At 41.9% G+C, this 21,128-nt stretch overlaps 1 protein-coding gene across 2 annotated transcripts in view; it reads left to right on the top strand.

Moving 5' to 3' along the window:
- Positions 1–223: 223 nt before the first annotated feature.
- LOC122564359 (putative beta-1,3-galactosyl-O-glycosyl-glycoprotein beta-1,6-N-acetylglucosaminyltransferase 7) overlaps positions 224–21,128 on the top strand; it is a 40,758-nt gene continuing 19,853 nt past the window's right edge. Inside the window, exons 1-3 of one of the 2 annotated variants that reach the window (XM_043719114.2) lie at positions 224–1,272; positions 12,325–12,420; positions 13,499–15,316. In XM_043719114.2, the coding sequence (XP_043575049.2) occupies positions 309–1,272; positions 12,325–12,420; positions 13,499–13,536 (1,098 nt within the window). In that variant the 5' untranslated portion in view covers positions 224–308 and the 3' untranslated portion in view covers positions 13,537–15,316. Of the gene's footprint in view, positions 1,273–12,324; positions 12,421–13,498; positions 15,317–21,128 lie in introns of those variants that run through there. The other variant, XM_043719113.2, reaches the window with a different exon arrangement.

Here is a 21,128-nt window from a genome sequence, read left to right as displayed (position 1 = left end):
CTCTGCGCTCTCTTCACAGATGCTCCCAGACCCACAGAGCTTTTCTCCCCCACCAGCAGTTTGTTTCTGTTTCAGACGAGTGTGATGCTGGAAATGGTCAGCGGCGGGCAGTGCGGTGTTGACATTTGTTTGCACGCTGTCATGTTTCTGTGCCCTGAGCTCCGGGAGAGTGTGCCTGCCCCCTTTCTGGGTGGAGCCGGGGATGCGGAAGGAGAGTCGATGCAGAGTGTCCGGGTGCAGGGCCGTGCTGCGGACCCGGACCATGGTGCAAGTTGCTGCTGGCTCTCGGAGCGGCGGGGGCGAGGCCAATGAATGCGGCGAAATGGAGCTTCGTGCTGTGCGCCTCGGTGAGCGCCGCCGTCTGCCTGTGCATCTACATCAGCAGCGGCAAGCTCCGGCGGCCCGTGCCCCAGGCCTGGCCGCTGCACCCGGCTGAGTGCGGCGACTACCCGGACGAGCTGTGCGCCGCGCTCTTCCAGGGCAAGGCGGCCGCCGTGGGGCTGGGGGCTCGGTGTGAGCAGCTGCACCGTGCCGAGGCCAGGGCCCCGGGGCCGCTGAACTGCTCCCGCCTGTTGGCCGCGCACTCCTACATCACCGAGCCCCTGTCCCAGGAGGAGGCGGACTTCCCCCTGGCCTACATCCTGACCGTCCACAAGGACCTGGACACCCTGCTGTGGCTCTTCAGGGCCATCTACGCCCCGCAGAACATCTACTGCATCCATGTGGACGACAAGAGCTCGGCCGAGTTCAGGCGCCGGCTGCAGGAGCTCGCCTCCTGCTTCCGCAACGTCTTCCTGGCGTCCCGCAGCGAGGCCGTGGTGTACGGCGGCTTCTCCCGGCTGCAGGCGGACATCAACTGCATGCAGGAGCTGGCGGGCTCCCCGCTCCGCTGGCAGTACGTGATTAACCTGTGCGGCCAGGACTACCCGCTGAAAACCAACCGGGAGCTGGTGCGCTTCCTGAAGAGCCAGCGGCGGGGCCGGAACATCACCCCGGGGGTGCCGCAGCCAGAGCACATGAAGCCCAGGACCGCTCACGTCCACCGGGAGCACCTCGCCCCCGGGCAGTCGTACGTGATCCAGACCTCGGCCAAGAAGGCGGGCGGCGTCCCCCACGGCCTGAAGCTCTACTTCGGCTCCGCTTACTACGTGCTGACCCGCGGCTTCGTGGGCTTCGTGCTTCAGGACGAGCGGGCGAGGGACCTGCTGCAGTGGTCCCGGGACACTTACAGCCCGGATGAGCATTACTGGGTCACCTTGAATCGGATCGCAGGTAACTCCGTGCTGCTCTGAGCGAACACGGCGCCCGCGGAGGTGACCCCGATGCCTATTTTACTGCGAAATCGTCGGAAGTCAACCCACTCACGCGTTTCCCCTCGCCAGGAGCTCATTTAGAAGTTGGACGTTCCTGTTCCAACAGCGCAGTCACTAATTCAAACCTCCCTCTGAAAATGTTTCTCTTGTTGCTTTACATTTCCGTCCTATTTTAGAAAATTTTTTGTTTTGTCGGGCGTGGAAGCAAAAATTGCAATTGTTCGTGTTGCTTTCCTCCCGGCCCCGGTGCTGATTTGAGATTGTTTCGGACAACCAGCGCGCATGGTGGGCCGAATGGCCTCATTACGTACTGCCAGCATTCTATTACTCTAACTCGGTTTGTACTTTTAAAAAAAAACAAATCATAATCTGAATTTAAGGCAAGTATTTGAAGACGAGGGAGACTGAAAAGATTTTTTTGCAACATTACCCTGGCTGTTAACCGATTTGTCAGAATGCAAAGGCCAGTCAATTGATGTATGTTTGCTTTGAATTATGATTTGTCTATTATCTACAGTTTTCTGCATCCGCTGGTAGTAATCTATTGTTGCGTGGGTTTTATGCGGCCCCTTTCTTAACACTACCTGTGGGCAAACTGAAGCAGTTAGTTTCCTCTGGTTTATAATGTCAGAGAAGCCTTTGTGTTACAATGGTAATAACTCCGTCTCTGGGCCAGGACACGAAGGTTCAAGTCCCATCTGCCCCAGAGGTGTGTGATAACATATTTCTGTTAACAGTCTTCATTATCAGAATTTCCTAAATCGGTCAGTGGGCTAATGTGAACAGGCAGTCAGGCCTGATGTGATGCATTTGAGACCAGTGGGAGAAAATATAAGGGGGAAAGAGGCAGAAATGTTGATGCGGCAAAATTTATTATGTAATGAAGTTTTACTGTCCAAATAGGATCTATGTATTTCAGCCAATTGTACAGCAAAAAGGTCAGCTGATGATAGCTGACTCTTTGTAAATTTATTGTAATGGAAATACAAACCACCTAGTGTATCAGTGTACTTGATTTAAAGGACGATATGTAGTATCAATATAAATGCTTTCAGTGGTTGTCCTTGAGACTACAGGAGAGGCAGTTGACCTCCTTACTAGCATATCAGTGACATTGAGTGTTAAATTAGTTTATTTACATAATTTTGGTTGAATTCTGTACTCAAATGAAAGATTTGAATTCTCGATAATGGAGCACACCTGTAACTGCCGCAGCTTCTTTGTCCTACTTCAGCAACGTGCTTATGAGTACACTCTGGCTTTTCCCCATTGCGATTTTTGTTTCCATTTCCTTTATCAGCAAGCTTTGAGGTCATCATTGAGGTTATAGTTTGTGCTCTGCCTATTCTTGTTGGAAATTAGGTCAGATCTTTGCTAAAGAATTATGTTATGATCCTGGCCATTATTTCTGCTCACATCCCAGATTGAAACCTAGCTTGACCAGTCCATGTTTTTTGTTGTTGCTTTTTTGTTTTAATAAGGATTTCTTTCACCAAAATACAATGCAGCAAATTTGGTTTCAACAATAAATCAGAAGTTTATTATGCAAAAGATATGAAAATCAAACCGAATACACCAGACTATTTATATACAACACAATTTGAAACAGTGGAAATAAAACTCATCTATCCCAACACCATCACTTTATCAAAGAGATTACCTTTGTCAATCACATCTGCAGGTTTGACTTATCAGTTTCTTTTAATTCTTAGTCTTGAGCATTTTGAGATCCTTTTTCTTGATTAGTCTGCTGAACTTTGGACTTTTCCATCTTCAAATAACACCTTCAGGTTTCTAACCATTCACACTGGTCTGGTATTTAGACTGTGGTAGCCCACTTTCTAATTGTTCCCAACTATTTCTTTTCATCAGGAGAAGCTGCGTTTTTCTGCTGACTCCAGCCAGGACTTCTGGAAATTGAAATCAGAAACTTTTACAACTCTGGGATTTTCCTCTAAGCAAAACAAACTGTATGGTTTGTGCAATGCAAAGACATTATCATTTATCGCTCCAGTAGTCATACACACATATGCAAGTAGAAATATTAAAAGCCCCTCATGTCACTGATTCAAAATCCTAACTCAAATGAATAATTTTTTTAATATATACTTTAGATATATTTACACTTTCAAACTGATGGACAGACTTTATCTCAAATTCCTGAAATGAAAGGAATATTTTCCCAGCCCACTGTACCAACTAGTTCTTAATATGCAATTCAGTACCAAACACAGACTTGCATTTTTCTCAAGCTGTTCAATTGTTGACAAACAATAAGGCACTATGTCAATTTACTTACTCAGTGAATATCGCCTGGTGTGATTATGGAAATGTGACCTTGTGTGGGTTTATTTGTTAGTCGTATTAACAACTGGAATCCAAAGACTGTTTTATAAGCTTTTGTAAAATGCTACTCCAAAGTAAGGTTGAGGTTAATTAGATTAGATTGCTTATAGTGTGGAAACAGGCCCTTCTGCCCAACAAGTCCACACCGACCCGCCGAAGCACCACCCACCCAGACCCATTCCCCTACACTTAACCCTTCACCTAATACTACGGGCAGTTTAGCATGGCCATTTCACCTAACCTGCACGTTTTTGGATTATGGGAGAAAACAGGAGCACCCGGAGGAAACCCACACAGACACGGGGAGAATGTGAAAGCTCCACACAGTCAGTCGCCTGAGGCGAGAATTGAACCCGGGTCTCTGGCGCTGTTAGGCAGCAGTGCTAACCCTGTGCCACCGTGCCGCACCGCGGAGGAGAACAAAACGGATCTTTACCTGGATACTGAGGACATGGCAGGGTAATAAGTGAACACCTTGGCAACAATGAAAACAAATAAAATGCAGCAGTAGCAGTGCAGGTGGCAGCAGCACAATTGAGTAGGATTTTAAAAAGTAGTTGGGACATAAGTTCTCATAGTAGAGATGTCAATTGGTCCAGGTGGCATGGTTTTGGTGGAGACAGTCAAGATGGAAATTTCATAGGTTTCATAGAAATTTTGTAGAGGTTTTGACCACATTCTTCCTGTTCTCTTTTGATGTGCCGATCATGCAAGAAAATTTGAAGATTTAAAAGAAATTGAAGTGTGTGTGCCTGTATATATATATATGTACTTTCAAAATGTGTTTCACAAAGTGCTATGTAATCTTGCTCACAAAATCTTTAAGATTCTATAAGAAGCTAAAAGTAGTATAATTTTAAAAATTGACTAAAGGGACAAAGTGATGGCTAATGGTTCTTTTGAAAGAGGTAAACAGGAGTGTTCCTAAAGGATTAATATTAGTAATACTGGTCTGTAATAATGAGCAGGACTTGGGTGAACAGGGCACATTGCTTGCATATTACTACATTTTCAAATTTTATATAATGAGTGGGGATTATATTTTAGAAGGGCAAACAGACCAGTGAAGAGGAATACCCACAAAAGATGAAATTTAATGCAGAAAAGAGAGCAGTAATGGACATTGCTCAGAAGTACAAAGAAAACCCAAGTCCTTGTCTCTCCTCATGGTGAAGACCATAAGAGCTGTGGAGCAAGAATAGGTAATTTGGCCCTTTTGAACCTGCTCCTCCATTTGAATCGTTCATGCGATCTCGTCTCCACTTGCTTGCCTGCCTGCTCTCCATAACCCTTTAAACCAGTACTAGTTAAAAATCTGACGATCTTCTCCTCAAATTTACTCAGTGTTCTGGCATCCACTGTGGGGTGGTGAATTCCCTAGGTTTGTGGTACTTTGAAAGAAGTAATTTCTGTTCATCTGTTTTAAGTCTGCTACTTCTTATCCTAAAACTATGTCCTCTCATCTTCTGGAAATGCCTTTCACTACTCATCTTTTCTTGCAAAGATTTTGCATATTTTTCAAGGATCTTTCTTCTAATCTGGCATATGTCTTGGTGCAGGGGCTCTGTGGTATCTGTGAACAGGGCAGGCAACATTCAGACTCGTGAGTCTGATCGAAGAACTTCCAACTGTGTCTGCGTGGGTTTCCTCCGGGTCTCTGGTTTCCTCCCACAGTACAAAGATGTGCAAGTTAGGTGGGTTGGCCATGCTAAATTACCCACCGTGTTCAAGGATGTGTAGGTTAGGTGTGGATGTTGGGAGTTGCAGGGACAGGGTAGGGGGTGGCTCTGAGTGGAGTGCTCTTGGGAGGGTTGATGTGAACCTTGTTGTGGCCGAATGGCCTGTTTCCACGCTGTGAGGATTCTATTTTCTAAAAGAAACACAGCCAGAAAAAAAAACAGGGAATATAAACAACATGTAAACTGTATTCTGGAGGCAAAATGGGAATTACAAACGTTAAGGGAGTTTGCTAGAAGAGACAAACAAATAAAAGCTTATTTTCAAAAACTGGTAGCATGACATTTCTTGAGGGATAAGTCTCTACATTCATATTTGCATTCAGGGCCAGTCACTACTGTTTTAAAAACTAATTTACTTCTAAACTTAACAGTTCTAACTTTTCCAATCCTCTTTCTTGCATTGGGTCGGTACTTTACATTTCATGTATCTGTCTCTCTGAGCCGCCTCCACCCATTTTTGGTGCAGTAAGAGCTTCTGGCAGAAATTCTGGATTCCTTCATTTAACTTAATTCCTTGTATTTGCATTAACTTCTATCAAATGTAATTTGCAACAATGAATATCAGTAAAGTTGGATATGAACTAAGAACTCATTAGAGTATATGCAGCACCAACTATCTGCCATTACAATGTGTCAGGTGTGAATTATTACAATGCAAGTGCAACCTTAATCTTTTTAAAAGTTGAAACAATGTATTTTTATTTAGAGTTCTCAATCTTCTGCTTAATTCAATATCTGTATGTTTTGTCTTTTCCTGTAATGTGCACACGGTTAGCATGGAGAGATTGCACAGGCGGTAGAGAGTCAATTAACCCCATATTCCCTTGTCCCGAACTAAAATCAATATTTTATTGTTCATGAGATGTGGGAGTTGCTGGCCAGGCCCACATTTATTAGTCTCTGTAATTGTCCTGAATAAGTTTGATGACCTGTCGTCTTGAATTTGGTATAGGCAAATGGAGAGACTTGTGTTGCACTGCTAACTTGTCTTGTCGATGGTAGACAGCCATTGGGGAGTGAGGAGATTGGGTTCTTACCACAGAATTTCTAGTCTCTGACTGCACTTCAGTATTTTAAATAACTGCCCCACTTCAGCTTCTGGTCAGTAGTAACTATCAATGTTGATAATGGGGGATTTGGCATTAGTAATGTCATTGAATGTTGAGAGTTGATGGCAAGATTCTCTCTTGATCATTGTTGCTTAGCACTTTCGCAATGCAAATGTTACTTGGCATTTATCAGCTTGAATGTTGTCCAGATCTTGGTACTTTGTGTCAGTAGTTACATTTCTTTCAAGTGAAGGGAAGACCTGAAACATTGTTATATTCAAGACAGTAAGATCAAAGTGCATCAGCATGACAGTTACGCTGGTCGTATGTGTAATTTCCAATTAAACACTCCCTGGTCTGCCTCAGGTACCTTGACATCAGTCAGTGCAATATGTAAAACTTCTAAATCTCTACACTTAGTCAATCCCTTCTCTCAATATCTTTATGCAACAAAGTCTAGAGAGACTGGTTTAATCCAATCATTGCCTAGATATCATCCATATAGATCAATTATAAAAGCTGTCATTGAATTATCAGTGCTCACTAAGTCACATCAATTTTTAAGTCTTGGCTTCTGATACCTAGCAATGAAAACATGGTGATCTTGACACCCAGGTGTCTTGTCATGGATTGAAGACATCTATTGTGTTCCTCTGGTTGTTTAAATCCCACACAGCTAGTTGTCTCTTATAAGCTGTTAGATTTCTGCTAAGTCTGATTGTTTGTTTGACCATTTCACAATAATACGGCCCTAATTGTGTGTAACAAGGTCTGATTTTAGAGACCAGCATCCTGTATGGCTGAGGAAGTTCAAATCAACTTCAAGTTGGGTATTTTTCAGTTTTCTAGAGTGGCTGTTGAGATGAATGTTAGCCATTCACAAACTAATTAAGGGTCTAATGCCTGAATTAGATACTTCTGGGAAATAGGGTTACTGGAAGATCAGTGCTGTTAGTCAAAGTAGATAGTAAATAATTTGGACTTTGGAACCGATTTCTAAAATTTCTTTGTTAAGAATAAGAAGGGAATTGAATTGTCCAGGGATGTTACTACCCTCTTCTGGAGCAGGTGGTGCATGAACCCAGGCCTTCCGGCTCAAAGATAGGGACACTACCACTGTACCAGAGAGTCCCAGAAAAATTTTCGGGCAGTGCATTGTTTAAATAATGTATAATGTGTACATGAATTTCAATGCAAATAATTGGGTTATTAGATTTTAATGAGTGTTAACATTAATAATGAAAAATAATTTAAAATGATATCATTGAGCAAAAGGATCCAAGTACAAATTATCAAATCACTCAAAATAATGACAGTTAATAAGGCCTTTTAAAAGCAGCCTGTCAAACATGTAACCTTCTGTATAATAGGCACATTCACAGGTTAACAGGCACAAACACAGCATTTCATTTGGCAGGGTTTGGGGGATTGCAAAGGAGAACAAAATTAGAGGTCATCATGTATATGTTTCAACAATCGGGTTTGAAATTCAGAAGAAACTTTCTAGCCGGTGAATGGTGAGAATGTGGAACTTGCTGTCTGAGAGTAGTTCAGGTGAATCGGACTGATGCATTTAAAAGGAAGTAAGATAGCACCTGAGCGAGACAGGAATTGAAAGTTGAATGACACTAGACTAAAGAGGAGCAGGGGGATCATCAAATTGCTAGGTCAAATGGTCTCTCCCTGTGCTGTATATTCTGCAGAACTTGGGGAACAGTCTTAAATTCTTGTTGGCTGTTTTCAGTAGAGTGCATACAGTGTAACCTGTGTTATGATTTAATGTTACTGCAGAAAACTGTTGGAGATATCTTTTGTATCAGCCTGTCCAGGGATGTTACTACCCTCTTCTGGAGCAGGTGGTGCATGAACCCAGGCCTTCCGACTCAGAGATAGGGACACTACCACTGTACCAGAAGAGTCCCAGAAAAATTTTCGGGCAGTGCATTGTTTAAATGATGTAATTATTTCACTTCAGCAGTTCAATGGTGAAACTTAAATGGGACACTCCATGCCACGATTGGTGTCATTACCTCGCACAGAAAAAGATGCCATGGTAGTTGGGTGCCAATGATCTTGACTGCGAAAGTTGAGTTTCTGCAGGGTAGTGTCTTACGTTCAACCATTTTCAGTTTCTTTATCAATTACATTTCCTCCATTATAAAGTTTAAAAAGTTAAAATGTTCCCTGATAACTGGCTGGTATTCAGTATTAAACACAACTCCTCACAAGTTGACGCAGTCTATGTCCAAATGAAACAAGGCCTACACAAAAATTAAGCTTGGGCTGATGAGTGGCAAGTAACATTGTGCCCACAAGTGCCAGGCAATAATTATCCTCAGCAAGAGGAGCCATTACCGTCATTTGAATCCCCCACCATTAACATCCTTGTGGTTACTTTGAACAGAAACTGAGCTGGACTAGCCATATAACTGCAGTGGCTAGAAGAACAGGTCAGAGGCTGAAAATCCTGCAGCAATTAACCCCCCATCAGATTTTTTTTTCACACAGCCTGTCCACCATTTATCAGGCTTAAATTCAAAGTGTGATGGAATACTGTCCAGTTGCCTAGATAATTGCAGCTCCAGCAATATTCCAGTAATTCAACGCCATTCAGCGCCACTTGATTAGTATACCTGGGTGACCCCCAGGTTAAGCCACTACCAGTTGTCTACCTCTCCCTCCTTCTGCCTTTTGTTTCTCAGTGTATATCTCTCTCTTGCATTAGAGAGAAGCTCTATGATCTGCTAAGACCTTGGTGATTCTATTGACCCCAAGAACCAAAGTTGGTCTTCTAAGCTGCCCACCTCAGTGCGTGCACTCTGCGCATCATGACTCGCAAACTGCAGATTGCCCTTGTATGAAAGAAATGAAAGTCCTGAGCAAAGTCACGCATGAACCTGGTATGCTTTTCTGAATCTGTAACTGGGCCTGACTCGCATTTTGCAAGTTTGAGGTGTGAGAGCAGGACGAAGATCCTGAACAATCTTCAAATAAGTCAATCATTGTGTACTGGCTGCTTCTCACTCTGAGGCAAATCTAATCAAACATTTTATGAAATTCTCTATAAACGATTAAACTTTACTGGAGCACTTTTTAAACAAAGGACTGATTGGACTTTTTGCTTTATAACAACACTAACAGAGTAGTATAGTGTACATAATACAATGTACACTTTCATAAAGCTGCATATCTTTGCACGTACTGAGAGCAATACCTTAGAAAACTACTTATTGTACCAATCACAAAATCCAAAAATTATGAAGAAAGGTAACCTTTGGCCTGCAGCTTGATTGTTCTAAATGAATACTTGTTGTAATGCTCAGCTTTACCTGTATGATCTTAAGGACACAACAACCAAAATGACCAATTAAATATAACCATATGTAGATACAAGACTGTATATTCAGGAGTCAAAACGTGTGGTGCTGGAAAAGCATAGAAGGTCAAGCAGCATCTGAGGAGCAGGAGAGTCGACGTTTCAGGCATAAGGCCTTCATCAGGAATGGAGGGAGGATCTGGGGGGCTGGGGGACAGGTAGCTAGGAAGGCAATAGGTGGATGCAGGTGAGGGGTAATGGTGGTAGGTCAGAGCAGAGAGTGGAACGGATAGGTAGAAAGGAAAATGGACAGGTGGGAGCAGTTCAAGCGGGTGGTGCCAAGTTGGAAGGTTGGGTCTGGGATTATATAGGGGAGGGGAGATGAGGAAACCGGTAAAATCAACATTGATATCGTGTGATTGGAAGGTCTCCAGGCAGAAGATGAGGCGTTCTTCCTCCAGGCGTCAGGTGGTTGGGATTTGGCGGTGAAGCAGACCCAAGACTGCATGTTCTTGGCGCAGTGGGAGGGGGAGTTGAAGTGGTCAGCCACAGGGCAGAGGGGTTGTTGGTGCATGTCTCCCAGAGTTGTTGTCTGAAACATTTTTCAAGTCAAAACTCTAGTGGCTCCATTATTCAAGATGTTTTACCCGACGGCATGAATTAGTTATTTGCATGCCATTGTACTGTATGTAACTAATATGTTAGAGGTAAAAGCAATGACTGCAGATGCTGGAAACCAGATCTGATTTCCAGCATTTGCAGTCATTGTTTTTACCTCATTGATTTTAACCCTACTGCGAATCCTCTTGCAAGGATGCCTGCCTTGAAGAAGTTTTCCTCCTCTCTCTACAGCTTTATTCCTGATGAAGGGCTTTTGCCCGAAATGTCAATTTCGCTGCTCCTTGGATGCTGCCTGAACTGCTGTGCTCTTCCAGCACCACTACTCCAGAATGTAACTAATATCTTCCCAATTAGTGATTTTTGAGAAGATTTGTAGCTCAAGTTGATAAGTATGTAAGTTAGCTCACTGAGCTTGAAGGTTTATTTTCAGACATTTCATCTCTGAAGCGCTGGTGGTATGTCCCACCTCTTTTTATTTATAAATCTTTTTGGTTTCTTAAGGTGGGTAATGTCATTTCCGGTTCTTTTTTTTTTCCAAGGGAAGGTAGATAGGGTCTAAATCGATGATTGGCAGACAGTATCGAACCCCATTGCCCATCTTCCATTCACAGTAGATGGCATGCTGATTTGTGCTCAGTAGGCTCTGCTTATATCCCTCAAAATATTATCTCCAGCATTAATTGTGATTCCACTATTGGACAAATAATCTAGACTATGCTAAAAAAAAGAATAGAAACCAGTTTAAAGTCAAAAGTCAGACTAAGTGAAATGCATTGCATAAACTAGAAAATGTGTATATATAATCTATTAACAGATGGGCATCATTTATAGATAAATGAATTTGTATCCATTGCATCTTTTGTCATAGGGAGTGAGAAGGGTACAATGAATTCTCATGGAATCAAGCTGAACAATCAGAACTAAGATTGACAGTTTATTCTTCTTGCTGCAACTCCATGCTGATGGCTTAACTATTCAGCACACTTTTGTCATAAATTGATGTTCCTTCTTTTCAAGTCTTTTGTCCTAATCCTGATTATTGCAAGGTGAAATGCTTTGCTAAAAGGAGACAAGATGTTCATGTTTATGTCCTGTTCTACTAAGCAAAAACACAAAATTCCTTATCACTGTAGTCTAATGACCATAATGAACCATACAAAAAGCCATTGGATTTGAAATTATGAACTGTAAACAAATCTGTTGCCAAGAGATTAAAAACAATCAAATTATGGGGTTGCCTTGATCACTGCCAACTGCAAAATATGTTCTGCATGCATGAAGACTGCACAAATGTACTAACCACTGGCTTCATTCTAAACATGCCTATATTATTGTTGGCTTGTACTCATTCTGTACATGCCCAATGGGTAGGAGTGGAAGAGGGCAAGTAGGGGATGTGAAGTGGGGGAGTGGCTGAAGGGAACTGAAGAGGTGGTAGAGAGAAGTTCCAAAGACATTTCATTTTCTCTTTGTTAGTCTGGTGTATGTCTGGAAACTGACTGGGATGTTACTGATAGTGACGACATAAACTCTGACTGCATGTGTTGCGAGTGCACACTTTGTCCTTATTGTCAACAAACAGATCTCTTAATTGGAGCACATGTACAAGTGTCAAACCTTAAAACTGTAAGAGAACTCTGGAGCGACACTGAATTATCACTTCCTTTTTTTTGTCAATTTATAGTCAATTACGTAAATAGAAAAATAGTGCCAAGCAAATTGCATATCTGTCAGAATATGCACAAAATTCAACCTCCGAGTTCAGTGTTACATATGGCTTGGTTTTAGTTGCAGACTAACCTTTAGGCTGAAGGAATAGTGATATTTTTCCCATCTACTTAAGTGTGACCAAATGCTGTATGATTTTGTTATTTCTACTTTGATATATTTTTCAAACCTGTTTGGTTTGAATTAACTAAGTCATACTTTCCTTTCAACAGATGCACCTGGAGCAGATCCCGATGCTGGGTGGGAAGGCAATGTAAAGTTAGTTAAATGGCTGGACCAGACTAAAGTGGCCCACGATGGTTGTAAAGGTATGCTTGTATATGTCCATGTTATAGCAACATCAGTGCTTGCAGTAAATTGGTTAAGCTTTATTGTGTAATATTGTGTAGTTTTGCCAAAGTTGAATAAATTATGGTGGAAATACTGTTAATTTCTGAATCACTTTCACAACCTTGCATTGGTTTCTTTGAGATTTCATATACAATGTCCTGGGGATACAAACATGAGTTGTTTTTCCCATGAGATAAGATTTCGAAGTGCTCAGACGTGCTGACTGTCAGTCATTGGTATTAAACAGCCAAATGCTGCTTTGATTTTTAAAGTCATTCGCTTGACTTTGTTCTTTTATTACTTTACTGGGACCTGTTTGGATCATTGTTTTCTATTTGCATTGTGTATCTGTGGTATAAATATAGTGTGTTTAAAACTGTAGAAATATAAAAAGTAGAAGCATGAGTAACCATTTGGTGCTTCAAGCCTCCTCTGCCATTCAATGTGATCATAGTTGATCACTCACTTGTTCCCACTTTCTCTAAATACCCATTTGATCCATTTAGTCCTAAGAAATTTATCTAACTCGAAAACATTCAAAGCTTTGACTCAACCACTGGCTCACCACTCTCTGGGTGTAGAAATTTCTCCTCTTCTTGGTCTTCAGTGTCTATTCCATATCTTTAAATTGTGACTCCTGGTTCTGGCTTCTGTCATTATTGAGAACTTACTTCCTGTGTTTAATTTGTGTTGGGGTGGAATATTTAAATAAATAGGGTGGCATGGTGGCTCAGTGGTTACCACTGCTGCCTCAGTGACAGGGACCCAAGTTTGATTCCAGCCTCTGCCAACTGTCTGTGTGTAGTTTGCACATTTTCCCCGTGTCTGCATCGGTTTCCTCCGGGTGCTCCAGTTTCCTCCCACAATCCAAAGATGTGCAGGTTAGGTGAATTGGCCATGCTAAATTACCCATTGTGTTCAGGAATGTGTAGGTTATATATATATTAGCCAAGGGAAATGTGACAATAATATGATAGGGGACTGGATATGAGTGAGTTGCTGTTTGGAGGGTCAACATGCACTTGTTTAGCCAAATCTCCTGTTTCCACAATTCAGGGATTCGATGGTTTCATTTCTATGATAAAGTCGCTTGACATCTGGAGTCCACTTCCAGCATCAGAGTTTATTGAAGCTTCGCTGAACAAAGGAAAGATGAAAACTCTTAGACATTTGCTTTCAGCCCACCTTTTGACTATTACAAACCAATAATATTGCTCATTGATCACAAATCCAATCAGGTTACTCATGTGACTGCATTGTCAGCAATGGACAGCCTTATGGACAACCCCAGGTATTCCCATGATCTGTGTTTACTAGATATTGCTATCAACATCCTTGGACTTTCACAATGCATCTTATTCAATCCACATTCAAATGGCTGATTTCTGCGTCTGTAATTCAGTTCTCCCTGTAAGCAGTATGGGGGCCTTTCTTTATTGTCTAAGGTTGTCCAAAGAATTTACTGGGTTTTTCTTTTAATGCTTATTGTGTATTTTTCAAAATTTATAACTGATTATCTGGGAATCTTAACTAATATTGTCATCCCGTTTTCCCCTCCTCAGTTAAAGCAAAACCCTCAGAGACAGAGTTTTACCTCCTTAATTTTTATTCTGGGCCCTGGAGGGGGAGAGAATGATCGCCTACATGAACAGAGACATGAGTTTTTGCTCTTCTCTGGAAGAAGTTTCTCAATGAATTATATAGTCATGTTACAGGGAGGAGCATCCTGATAAGGCAACATACATATTAATTGGGTGACTGTCACAATCAGTGAGTGAGAATAGCAAAGATTAAGCCATCTGCTGTTATACAAAAGATGTTCTGAACCTTAATTGGCTTCACAAAATGAATACTTTTCACCTTGTTAAACTGACCTTACATACTGAATGCTTCCAATATTGTTAAATAGTTCTACATAATGAATGCTTTTCCACCTTGTTAACCTATTACCCTTGCCTCCAACACCCTATTGTTAACTGCAATTTCTGATCTGAGTCATGCTCAGCTGAACCTCTTAAGTTCAGAACTTAACTCTTTCCCTACCTGCTCATACCTAATTTTCAAAGTAACTTTATTTGTGATGGATCTCCGACTTTCGACTTCAAATCAGCTAGGTATGAAATTGTTCTATCAGCATATTCGAGGTCTCCTTTTACACCTGTCTCTGTATCAACAGCTGCAGCTGTTGTTTGCAGTAAGATCCTTTGTACTATCTTATTCTTCTTACCTTAGATATAAATTCTGTCTACAAAACTACAATTGTCCTAACTTATGTTTTGCCTTAATACTACACTAAACAAGCTACTGCTTCTGCTAAAAGTCTTCTCCACCATCTATGTCAACTGATACTCATGGTCAGCCATTTTTGTGCCACCTTCAGCTCAGCAGAGCCAACACTTTGTGTAGTCCTATTAAAATTTTATGGATTTCAATGAATTTCAGCAACTCTCCCCACACCTGTCATTCTTCTAAACTCCAGTAATGATAATCCTAACTGATTTAGTCTTTCTTTATATGTTGGTCTGACTATGAAGGGAGTACAATCTTTGTTGTACTCCCTTCATAGCCACAATATCCTCCCTCAGATAAGGAGAATAAAACTGCACACAGTGCTCCAGATGTGGTCTCACTAAGGCCCTGTACAATTGCAGCTGCTTTTGTCATCTCCTTGAAGGTCAGCATAGCATTTGTCATCTTCACTGCCTGCTGCACTTGCTTACATACTTTCAGTGACTAGTATACAAGGATACCCAGTTGTTGTTGCACTTGTTCCAATTTATCACCATTCTGATAATCCACCTTTCTATTCTTGCTGCCAAAGTGAGTTATCTCCCATTGGGAAGACCAGACATCCCAGTCTGACCTAGACCCATTTGCTAGCATTTAGCCCATATCCCTCTAAACCCTTCCTATTCAAAAACCCATCCAGATGCCTTTTAAATGTTGTAATTATACCAGCCTCCACCACTCCACCTCTGGCAGCTCACTCTGTGTGTTCCACTGTCTACATGGAAAAAGTTGCTCCTTGGGTCCCTTTTAAAAAATTTTCCCTCTCTCCTTAAACCTATGCCATCTAGTTTTGGACTAGGAAACAAACTTAGCTATTCAGCTTATCCAAGCCCCCCATGATTTTATAAACCTCTATAAAGTCACCCCTCTATTCTGTTTTCCATGGAGCATCAGAGGTCGAGGGGTGACCTTGTTGAGGTTTATAGTATCATGAGGGACATGTATAGGGTGAATAGCCAAGGCCTTTGTCCTGGGGTGGGGGAGTCCAAAACTAGATGGCATAGGTGTAAGGTAAGAGGAGAAAGATTGAAAAGGGATCTAAGGGGCAACTTTTTCACACACAGGTTGGTGTGTGTCTGGAATGAGCTGCCAGAGGAAGTGGTGGAGACTGGTACAATTACAACATTTAAAAGGCATTTGGATGGGCATATGAATAGGAAGAATTTGAAGAGATATGAGTCAAATGCTGGAAAATGGGACTAGATTAATTCAGGATATCTGGTCAGCATGGACAAGTTGGACCGAAGCACGGAAACATACGCTGTAAACTCTGACTCTTGGTCCACCTTTGCTGAGGAAAGAAAGCTCCAGCCTATTCAGTCTCTCCCGATAGCTCAAAATCTCCAGTCCCAGCAACATCCTTACAAATCTTTTCAACACCTTTCCTCTCGCAGGGAGACTAGAACTGAAAGTAGTTTTTAAAAAAAAAAGTGGCTTCATCAATGTCCTGTACAGCTGTGACATTACTATCCAATTCCTATACTTGCTTTATAACTCTTACCTTAACATTAGTCAGGAATATCACAAATATAATGAGTTAACAGGCAAATTATACTTGATTCAAATGAAAAGATAAATTTCACTTAAGATAATCGATACAACAAACAATCAATACAATCTGACTGTGAACATGGCATCGTGTGTAATCGTGTTGCCCTTTAACCCAATTGATTAGGCCCTCAAAATATACATTCACTCGCAGGTGTCTTTCGCCCAATGTCTTCAGCCACTGTTAACATTGACCAGATGTACATCCATGAACCCCTTTTCCCTCAGGTCATATCAGTCTTGAAGGCATAGCTTTCCCAAGTTTGTTCTCTACTGACCAACCAACATACTGGGATCATAATTAAGACCTCGAATACCATTCATGCCAGATTTTACTTTTCTGTTCTTGTTCGCTCAAACTGCTTCCCCAAGAGCCTTCTAAAATTCTGTTCTCCTTTTAATGCAATTAGGAAAACCAGTCTTTTAAAAGAGACTTTTACTGGATTTACCTCACGAGTTCTCTGTTCCTCTTTGTCACAATCTGACCTCATTTTTTTTTGTATCTGTGAGCTGATTACTGTCTGCATCCAGCTCCCCTTTCTGTTTTACACTTTCGCTTTACAGTGTCCCTTCTATTCCAGCTGTCCCTTGTTTGCAGCACCCCCTTGTGTCTGGCTGCATAACTTCTATTTTAATTTCTGTCATATTGGTATTGTTTCAAGGTCAAGATTTGCCACGCCACATGAGCCAGTATTTCTTAATTTCCAAGAAAATAATAGTTGACTTATTAACATTTGGTGCAAGCTTTTAAAGTCCTTTTCGTTAACATTCTTGCACGTATATGAATTCCACATGCATTTTTAAATAATAAAACGTTTCCTTGTTACTGCCTCTGAGTCAGAGGTTAGCGTAAACATCCTGCAAGTGCACCTCAGCCTAATAGGTCTTCTGTTAATGTTGCTGGCAAAGCCAGCATTTGTTGCCCATACCTAGTTGCTTGAACTAATTGTTTTTTTACAGCCATTTCAAGTACGTGCCAACCACAATATTATGGGTCTCGCATTATATTTAGGCCATGCCGCATAAGGATGTCAGATCCCCTTCCCTAAAAAGCATGAGTGAGTCAAATAGATTTCAACAACGATCACCATTGGTTTAGTGGACACCATTTGGGCTAGCTTTCAGTTCCAATTTATTGAATTTAAATTTCAGCTGCCTTGGTAGGATTTGACACCGATGTCCCCATAACATTAATCTGGCTCTCTGGATTACCAGTCCCAATGATATTGCTGCTGCCTCCCCTTCCACCAAGCAAACATTGACACTTTAGACATAATGTCAGTATAAGGGTCCCAAAATTGTTCACTATTCCAGCTGACTAGTGCTTGTATAGTTTTACCAAAACCTCCTTACCTTTTATACTCCCTCCCACTTTGAAATAAAGGCCAACGTTCTGTTTGTCTTGCCAATTACCCAGAAAACTTTGGATGCTAGCATTTTGTGATTCAAGAAAAGACCTCCCAAATCCCACTGTTCTGTAGCTTTCCGATATGTTATTTCACCTGCCAAGTCCACTGAGAATCTTGTTCAGAAGCAAATATAGTTTGTTGGGACTTTAGGGAAAGCATCTCAGTAGAAAAGTTGTACTGACTATAACTTTCAAACTATTAAGTGTTTTGGTTAGAAATCTGCAATATGCACCTAGCTGACTGAGTCTGATTTCTCTGATTTATTAAGTATTTATGTATGACAGTTTCAGAGTTTTCAGGAAAGAACTGGGGAAAATCAGCTCCATCAGGCATCAAGGTGTGTTATCAAGGAGGAGCTTCAGTATAAAATAGTAGTGTTAGAAAACATTGAAACTTTGTTTTGCTGGATGTTTTAAGATTTTTGTCTAACTGTTCTTTATTTAGTCAACTTGGTTTATTTTGTCTTGTGTAACAAACTGTTGTTTTGTTGTTAAAAGAAATCTGCAAACTTGAATGACTATATTTCAATGAATGATTGCCTTGTTAACCCTAAAATACAGAAATAATCTATGAAGCCAAACTTCATTCTCAGATCTGACTTGTCGAGTAGTACAGTTAGCTGGAATTACAAGCAGCACATCTAAATAATGGTCACACCTGAGAATAGAATTGAGGACATGAACTGACCAGACATGTTCCAAAAGGGCCAGAAATGTCTGCTCAAGATCATAAGACGAAGTAGGTCTACTCCACCATTCTGTGGGTTCATGGCTGATCTAATAACCCTTAACTTCACTTTCTTACCTTTTTCCCTATAACCCTTGATTCACTTAGAGATTGAAATGTCTGTATCTCAATCTTTTCTTTAATTAATGAGCCAGCCTTGACAACCATTTGCTGTAAGAAATTCTACCAATTCACTACACTCAAGAAATTCCTCTACATCTGTCTTTATTCTGTTAAGCAAGAGGAGGAGGAGGAGGAGGAGGAGTGCTTTTCAGTCCTGGAAGAAATCATAGTAAATCAGTCATTTTGAACACTAATGGAGTACTGAGAGGTTTCGGTTACTAACTGCAGTGCTGACTAAGTTTATAAGCACAAAATTTTAATAGAAATGGGAAACTAATCAAAACTTTATTGGACTGAAGAGGTTCCAAGCTAACATCTGGCTTATCATGGAGAGGTGAGTTTGTCTCCTTGGTCAATTCAACCACAAACTGATTAATGCAGACTTGGATCGGATTCCACCATGAAAGCTAAAATGTCCACCTCCTCTCTTCAGAACGGGTTTTCTGGGGAGCCTGAGGGAGGACAGGCCCAGTCAGGAACTATCAACCCATCCTGCTCACTCCGGCTGCAAGTTAGGATTCAGCCAACACACTGGCCTGTAAATTAATACAGACGCAGATCTGTACAGCCCAGAAACAGACCCTTCAGTTAAATTCGTTCAGCCCGACCAGACATCCTAACCTAATCTAGTCCCATTTGCCAGCACTTGGCCCATATCCCTCTAAACCTTTCCTATTCATATACCCATCAAGATGCCTTTTAAGTGTTGTAAATGTACCAGCCTCTGTCACTTCCTCTGGCAGCTCATTCTATAAATGCACAACCCTCTGCCTGGAAAAGTTGCCACTTAGCTTTACAGTGATTTAAAAGGGACCTAAGTCCTCTAGTTCTGGACTCTCCCATTCTGGGGAAAGGACTTATATAGGGGAAAAAAAAGAAATTGCTGGATGAGTTCAGCAAATCTGGCAGCATCTGTGGAGTGAAATCAGAGTTAATGTTTCGAGTCCAGTGACCCTTCCTCAGAACCCTCTCCTATGTAGGAATTGACTCAGTACCAGCCTTCAGTGCAAACTCTGGGTTAACACTCAGAATGTCACCTCGACCCAAACTGAAAACCATTTGCACAAGCTGTCTGCAGTCCTGATCACGTTATTTGTAAAGCAGGGTACATAGTGGCTCTGAATGCTTTGTTTGATGAGATAGGAAGATGGAACTGCAGAGCAATAGTGCCTATGGATTGAACGCCTGTGGATTCCAAATGACTGGAGCTGACACATGTGGAGACAAATTGCTTTGCAACACTATCACACTATCATCACTGGACAACAATTAACGGAATCAATTTCTACACTGGGATCCACAAATCCTGCAGGATATTCCATGACAGCCTTCAGTTTGGAATCCTAGATCACCGGATATCTTAAACAGACAGAATTGTCATGGTTCAGAGACCATTCAGCCCATCATGCTCTCTGAGCATTTTAATTCGGTGCTAACCCACCTCCCCTTTCATCAACCAATACCCCCTCAAAAGCCTTATCTGAGTCCACACTTCCTAACCATTCGTTCTGCAAAAAAAATTATTTTTCACCTCACAATTGCATCTTTTGTCAAACACTTGAAAACAGCGCCTCTCTGGTTCTCAGGTCATTTTGAAAGCTTCGATCAAATCTTCTCTCCAAGGAAAATGACCCCACAGCTGAGGTCTCTCATTCCTGGGACCATTCTGCTAATCCTCTTCTGCGCGATCTCCAATGCATTCACACACGTTACCTCCTGGTCTGTAAGGGTTGCCGTAGACTTAGTAGACTGTAGGGCTGCTTTCTCATTACAAAGAGATGGCTTGTGGTGGTTTAACCAGAGGGTCAGAAGTCATACAACACTAGTTCATAGTCCAACGGGTTTATTTGAAATCAAAAACTTGTGACCTCTGACCTTGCCCACCCCAGTCCAACACCAGCCACCTCTACATCATGGCTAACCTGAGGGTCACCACACCTCGGGCAAGGGCAGAGGTTGAGAAGCTGGGACCTTGCTGATAAACTCAGCTGGTGTGAGAACCGAACCCATGCTGTTGGCATCACTCTGCATTGCAAACCAGCCGTTCAGTCAACTATCTGAGCCATTCCTCCTGAGAACCAGCATCAACTCGATAGGTTGAATGGCCTTCTTCTCAGCTGTAACCATTTTATGAGCTGACGGAGTGTTGCCATGAAGGGAATAGAGGTCAGTGTGTGTCTGGGGCACATTGTCTCCTTCCAGCTGCACCTTGCCCATTGAGATTGAGGAATTATGTTTGGCATTCATAGGACATGGACATTGCTGGCTGGGCCAACATTTATTGCCCATCCATACTGCCTTGAGAAGGTGGTGTTGAGCTGCCTTCTTGAACCATCAGACTAGGGACACTCAGTGCCCTTTATAACGAGGGAATTATAGGAGGCAGCAAGGTGGCTCACAGCACCAGGGACCCAGGTTCAATTCCCACCTCAAGCGTCGGTCTGTATGGAGATTGCAAATTCTCCCTGTGTCTACGTGGGTTTCCTCCCACAGTCCAGAGATGTGCAGATTAAGTGGATTAGCCATGCAAAATTAGCCCATGGTGTCCAGGGATATGCAGGCTAGGTGGGTTAGCCATGGGCAATGCAGGG

Source organism: Chiloscyllium plagiosum, unplaced genomic scaffold, assembly GCF_037043375.1.
Source record: "Chiloscyllium plagiosum isolate Xiang-an unplaced genomic scaffold, Cpla_swu_hap1 HiC_scaffold_34, whole genome shotgun sequence".
Taxonomy (NCBI): domain Eukaryota; kingdom Metazoa; phylum Chordata; class Chondrichthyes; order Orectolobiformes; family Hemiscylliidae; genus Chiloscyllium; species Chiloscyllium plagiosum.
Note: the sequence above shows the minus strand (reverse complement) of the source record. Positions and strands in the feature narration are given on the sequence as shown.